This window comes from Geospiza fortis, unplaced genomic scaffold (assembly GCF_000277835.1).
Source record: "Geospiza fortis unplaced genomic scaffold, GeoFor_1.0 scaffold452, whole genome shotgun sequence".
Taxonomy (NCBI): Eukaryota; Metazoa; Chordata; class Aves; order Passeriformes; family Thraupidae; genus Geospiza; species Geospiza fortis.
Window position 1 is genome coordinate 573,453 of NW_005054369.1, and position 6,880 is coordinate 580,332.

At 36.9% G+C, this 6,880-nt stretch overlaps 1 protein-coding gene across 4 annotated transcripts in view; it reads left to right on the top strand.

Moving 5' to 3' along the window:
- PLEKHA1 (pleckstrin homology domain containing A1) overlaps positions 1-6,880 on the top strand; it is a 17,936-nt gene that overhangs the window by 6,231 nt on the left and 4,825 nt on the right. For all 4 annotated transcript variants that reach the window (XM_005424498.3, XM_005424497.3, XM_005424496.3 and 1 more), the window contains exons 5-10: positions 36-167; positions 980-1,123; positions 2,037-2,105; positions 4,220-4,284; positions 5,086-5,149; positions 5,861-5,950. In XM_005424498.3, the coding sequence (XP_005424555.2) occupies positions 36-167; positions 980-1,123; positions 2,037-2,105; positions 4,220-4,284; positions 5,086-5,149; positions 5,861-5,950 (564 nt within the window). The remainder of the gene's footprint in view (positions 1-35; positions 168-979; positions 1,124-2,036; positions 2,106-4,219; positions 4,285-5,085; positions 5,150-5,860; positions 5,951-6,880) is intronic.

Consider the following 6,880-nt stretch of genomic DNA (forward strand, 5'->3'; position numbering starts at 1 on the left):
TCATGAAACTGATGTCAATTCTACATTCCATGCAGGTACCAAAGCAGTCTGATCCTCTCTGCCAAATGGATAATGCAAATCGTCAAGCTGAAAGCCCAGGTGGAAAGAAGCAAGTCTCTTACAGGACAGAAATTGTTGGTGGTGTTCCCATCATTACACCCACCCAGGTAATACCCTCCAACACACAAAGCTGTACTTTTATATGCACCTTTATTCATACTGAGTGGGGGTTCTGAGGATTTTATTCCCTTTATACAAGATTTTAAAGAATTGCTTGAGTACTGATTTTTTTTTTTGCTCACACATACCTGTTAGTAAAATAATAATATTTTTGTCTGCATAAAATTAATTGTTGGCATTAACAGTGATGAAGTTCTGCCCTTTTAACAGAAAAAAGGGGAAAAAAGTTGTAAGGAAAAGTGGGGAAAAAAGTTTGAGAGGCTGAACAAGCTTATGGAAGTAGAATCTGTGCAGTGCTAAAGATAGAACTGAATCTGTTGCTGAAAGTTTCCTGAGATGAAAATAGTTACAGATTAGATGAATATCATGTAAATTATATATATGCTCCAAAAATGCTTTAAAAATTTGGTGAATTCTGATGTCTTGTAGTCCTAGAAATAACTTTTTGTTTGCTGTAGCCACCTGTAATGTTTTGCCCATGTTACAAGTTAGCACTAAATACATGCATGAGTTTAAATCCGTACTATTTTTTTTACTGAGTGTTTGTCAATATTATCTGAAAGTACTCAGCACATTCTTGGTTTAGTTTCTAAGAGCTGCTTACAAGAACTCAGCCCTTGGGGAATCTGAGTTGTCTCTGGAAATCATTTAAAATATTTTGTTCTTTCAAATTGGAAATGAGATTTGTGAGCATGGGATTATAAAGTTATTTCCTATTGTAACTAATATAGCTATTCCTTCACCTTTAGAAAAATAAAAAATCTTGAGAGTATTCTGAACTTTCCTGTGTTTTTTCTAGAAAGAAGAAGTCAGTGAGGGCAGTGAAGGGGCTGACAGGAATTATTTGAAGAGGTCACAAAGTCACCTTCCTTATTTTGCTGCTAAGCATCCCCCAGATAATGCCATTATCAAAGCTGGCTACTGTGTCAAACAAGGAGCAGTGGTGAGTATTATTAACAACAAAAGGCAACTGACATTGATTTTATTACTACTGACAGTAATAAGGATTAATTAAAGATAAAATTTATCCTCTAGTAGCACTTAGTTTTTATCTGTGTTACGTCTTTTCATGACTTTCTTTAGTGTTGTGTTGTTGAGGATATTTTAGAGAGGCAAAGTGTGTGCCCAGACTTCCCTGTGATGGTTGGTGCATGCAGCTGGGAATTCTCCTGTTCTACATTCTGTAGAGATCCTTATTTTGCTTACTAAAAACATCTAAATTGGGACAGAAGTTCAGTGCCTGCTTTTTAAATCAGTCAAATGTTTAGAAAAAGCTGATTTTTCAGTTCAGAGGAAGAATTGTACATCTTATCAGACTTACTAACACAAGTGGAGCTGTTCATGTGATGCCTTTTTAGAAGAAGGAACAGATAGTTCAGATTAAGCAAGATACACATCTTTGAGTTCTCAGACTCTTTTTATCTTGGATTATGAAGCTTCCTTTTGTGACATCCCTTTTTTAGTTAAAAATAAACTAGAAACCTGTGATGTATTGTCTTCCAATTTTTCCTGTAGAATAGTTCTGCTGCTGAGTTTCTACAGTTTGAATAAATCTTAGAAAATAGTAGCTTAAAGAATTTTTAACTTTTTCAGTTTTCAAAAATATTAATTGTGCAAAGTCATGCATAATTATCTTGGGGACACTAAAGATGCAAAATTTGTAGTTATAATAAACTGCAATGAAGACATTATTCAAAATTAATACTTATTAATAAAAAGGAATTACAAAATATCATATACTATAAATAAAAACTAGAATGGTAAATATTATTCAATATATTCATAATACATTACATGGAAGTCTATTTTATTTTATATTTAAAATATATAAGTATTTATTTCTTTTCCCTTAACAGATGAAGAACTGGAAGAGAAGATACTTTCAATTAGATGAAAACACAATAGGATATTTCAAGTCTGAACTGGTAAGTTTCCAGTTTTGTGTTATTTTCCAGTGAGAGTTGCAAGGAATATGCTTTTGTTTGAGAAATGTGCTCTGCTGCTCCTGCAGCTCTTGAGTCTGTACTGTAAAACCTTTTCATGACTGGGAAGAACAAAAAGTTAATGGGGCAACTGTGCAGTCTCTTTGGGAACCTGCCTGTAGGGCACTGAAGAACAGTAATAAAATCTACTCTGCAGTCACCCCCTGATTCTTGTATTAGTACTTTGTCATTTTACACTCTTACAAAATTAATTGTGTTGTAGAAATAGCTGATCACTGTGAGAAAGACAAAACTATAATCTTGCAATTCTTCATTTAAAGTTAGAATTATGCTCTATCATCCAGATGATGATTTCTTCTCCCACACATTTGTTTCACCAGGGCAGCCAAGATGGACAAAAACCTCTTGATTTTCTGTTCAACAGCAGCATGTGCAGAGTTTCTTTTAGCTTCATGACCTTTCTTCTTCCTATGTCACACTTAAGTTTTTGGCTGATTTTGACCAGATGTTACATGCCTTCAGGCTTCATTTAAAAATTAAATGGCTGGTTCTGAAGACAGTAAAGTGTGGGATTCCTTTTTTGGGCAAACAGACTAAATGTAAGAAAATCTGTACCTAAGGAATGAAACTTGAGTATTATAAATTAAGGGGAATTGAGTTTACAGGCCAAGCCTAAGATGTAAAATGTCGAGAACCCAAATTTCAGGCTGTTTCTGAAGTTAACTTTGATTTCATTTCTAATGAGGGCGTCTGCAGCAGTAGCAGGGGTTTGATCTTGCATCATTATCTTTGTTAAGCTGTCAGCAGAACAATTCTGACTCACTGCCTATAAGAAACCCTCTATTTTTATTTAAAAAACAAATCTGAGCTCAGCTTGCTCACAAACAAGTTCTAACCCAGTGAAGAATTGTACTGTGGGAGAGTGGAATAGAAGGATGGTAGAAATACTCTCACTTTTAGTGTTTAGTTGTGTTCCTTGAGCCTGTGCCAGTCTGTGGGAGCAGAGTGGAATACAGGCAATATGAGACTCAGAAAATGATCATTTCTGTGCTGGGCTTTTCCCTCCAAGAGGTGTCTGTACTCCAGAGTTGATCTTCACAGTTGATGTATTACTTTGAAAATGCATTCTAATGGATGATTGCATCTAAGAATAGCAGAGAAGACATACAAGAAGCACAATAACTGAAAACATTGGATTTTAAACTTTCTACATTTGATCTGCTAAAGAGCAAAATGATTAATGGAAACTGCTCTTGGAGCATGGTTACAATTTGGGTGACATTTGCTGCTTGCTCAGCATAAATTTCCTAAGTATCTGTTACAGAAATGGTAGGGGAAGTCATTCCAGAGCTGAAAGCTTTTGTTTTATCTGGAAGTTGTAGCCAACTGAAGCAATCCATGTTAACTTGGCTTAAAGAAATCACAGTAGGAGGTAAAATAAGTTGTTGTTTGTTTGTAGTTTACTGCAACAGCCATTAGAAAATAATAGTGTGTGTGATATTATGTTGTCATGGGAGAAGCGAAAGTGTTTCTCTTTGAATGTTCTCACTTTTTTCCTGTTGTGTGAAACTTTAACACTTATTTTCGCTATGGTTAACAGAATTTCTGAATGCTTTGAGAGTACTTGCTCTTTTACAGGTGTTAAGGACTGGTTTCTTTGTAGTACTTTTAATTGTATTAAGTATAGGATGCAGTTAATCTTACTTAAAGCCATGTCATGCAGTCCAGTTAACATAGCATCTTCTATGGTAGCATTTCATAGCAGATTAATGCAATCAAAATTTTAATGAAATGAGCTGCTTGAGGCCAGGGTCAGTTGTCTGATCTGCTTAGGGGAAGAGGACAGCATGGTTGTCCTCATTATAGTATGGAATTAATGTTTTGGGAGGTTTTGCTACTTGATTTGCCCTCCTCTTCATTGCAAGTGCCATGGTTGGTTTAATACTTACAAAAGCAAATGAAATTTTGGTTGACACTACTTTTTTCATAGTGACTGCCTTGAAAGTCTCACTTATGTGAGACTGCTGCTGTCCTGGCCTCTGGCTCTCTGTTCTAGTTGTTAGATATACTGTACTAAAACATGGTTCTTTTTTCAGGAAAAGGAGCCTCTCAGGGTTATACCACTTAAGGAGGTCCATAAAGTTCAGGAATGCAAACAGAGGTGAGGAGGGAAGCACTGATGTCATTACATGGGATGGAATTCCCTGCTTGGCGTGGCCAGGCTGCTTTTCAATAACTTCACTTGATGTGTGCATGTGGGATGTTCTTTCTTTATGAGACAGCACATTGTTTTGTGCATTAAATGGGTTTTTTGAGGGTTCTGTATTAATGTGTGTTTCAAACTTGCAAATTTGCACAAGGGCAGAACAAGGGAATATAATGGAACCAAGAGTTAGAGTTGTGTGGGTGCTGTCTGGTCTAAGGCAGCAATTTCAGGAGTCTCTACTCTGCTTACATAATCTCTAAACCTTTAGAGGACATTAACTCATATTGGGTGGATGAATCTGGCTGAGAACACTCTTCACCCTGCTGTTCCCCTCCTACCAAATGGCAATACACTAAAGAATAATTGCTCTTGTAGCACTTGAGAGATACTGATTTTTCTGTCTTTTCTTTAGCAGACTACTTACAGAAATTTGACTGGAATTATAAATATTTTTTAACTTAACATATGATTTAGAATGTTCCAATTTAAAATGTATGATAAATATATTTGACTTAATGTTATATGATTTTAAATGTTCCAATTAAAAATACATGTAGTAGCACATGTGCCACTGGTAAACTAAAGAGTCTTAGGGCTAAAATTAGTAAAAAAAACTAGTTAAAAAATAGTAGAGTGATAAAAAAATGCAAAAGTCAGACAGCAAATGCTCTGATTCTCTGCCAGTTCTGCAGTCTTGTTAAAATACAGTGGGAAAGTTGTACTTGCTTTTGAAGTATTTTTGTATTTCATTTGCAGTGATATAATGATGAGAGACAATCTCTTTGAAATTGTAACAACTTCTCGAACCTTTTATGTGCAGGTAATTTCTTTTTTTAAACTTCGGGCAAACCCAAGAGACTGCCAGAGTTAAATATACTTTAAAAGTGAAATAGCAGCACTTCTTCACTTTGACCATGGCGTGATTTTCAGGGGGAATGTGATCTTCAGGATATTTTATTTATTACTTTATATAGTGGTATACATTTTATAACTTCAGAGTAAGAAATGTTTGGGTTAAGAAATAAAGTCTGCTGTGACGGTGTTCAAAGGGGTCCGAGGATGAGGGAAGAGACCAGGATCTGACTCCATGTTTCAGAAGGCTGATTTATTGTTTTATTATATATATTATATTAAAACTATACTAAAAAGAATAGAAGAAAGGATTTCATCGGAAGGCTAGCTAAGAATAGAAAAAGAAAGAATGATAACAGAGAGTCTGAGCCAGCTCAATGTGATTGGCCATTAATTAGAAACAACCAACATGGGCCAATCACAGATGCACCTGTTGCATTCCACAGCAGCAGATAATCATTGTTTACATTTTGTCCCTGAGGCCTCTCAGCTTCTCAGGAGAAAAAATCCTAAGGAGAGGATTTTTCAGAAAAGATGCCTGTGACAGTCAGCCTGTAAGAAATGAGGTCCCCCTGTGTTTCAGTAGCACACTGAGCAGCAGGGTTAGCTTGTGCTGCAGCTGGTGGGGCAGTGGGCAGGCTGATGCTGCTGTTGACCATGGTGTTGTTGTTGGCTGCAGGCAGACAGCCCCGAGGACATGCACAGCTGGATCAAGGCCATTTCTGGGGCCATTGTGGCGCAGCGGGGACCGGGCAGATCGGCGGCTTCCGTACGTCACCCTGCACCTCACGGGGGCTGCCACTAGCTCCTGTTCACTTGTGCCACTCAGTCCTGCTCATTCCTTCTGCCTTCCCTCTCTCCTGTCCTGTAGTAACGTGGCCTCTTTGCATGAACTTTCAAACATCAAATACTTTCTGGTTTTAATAGAGCACTTTTTTTAGTCCTACCTGTGACTTTCTGTGCATTGTTTGTCTTGAGCCCGTAGATAATGTAGTGCTAACCCGGAGAAGTCCAGTATGATCTGTCACTATTACTACTTGGGGAGTTAAATTAAAACTTTCTAATTCCTGTGAGGTGTTTCTGCTAATTGCTGTGTTTTGCTATCAAATGACAATATCCTAATTTCTTTGTAACAACTCTCACTGCTAAATTGTCATTCTCTATTGCTGATAGTTTATTGTATATGCAGATACAGATGAAAATTTAAACTAAGATCTGTGCTCACACGAATTAGTTCTTGCTGTTGGAAATGCAGTGAGAACAGCATCTTGCAGTTCTGAACTGGGCCACTGTGACAAGTGTTAATATTTCTGAAGCCATGTGGATGCCAGCATTTCATACCTACTAGCATTTCAACTCTATTAGTTGTTTAGCACAAAGGTCATTGACTTGTGGAAAGTAGTAGGAGTTACTCTGGTGTCACAGTGTCTCCAAGTATGCCCAGATGTAGCACCAGGAATACTTCACAGTTCAGGTATTGCATGCTGTGTTTTTCATTTTCTGTCTCTGAGATGTTTTGTAATAAACTGGGTACATCATTACCCCCATAATCTGAAATCCAGTAATTCAAACCTGTCTTTTGGCTACAAACATACCATGTTTCTGGTAACTCAGCCTAAGCTCTCAACCAATTTTTGGTAGCTGCTTCATGCTTTTATTTAAAACTTTCTGATATAAATTTTCTCTTTGTGGGGGCAAT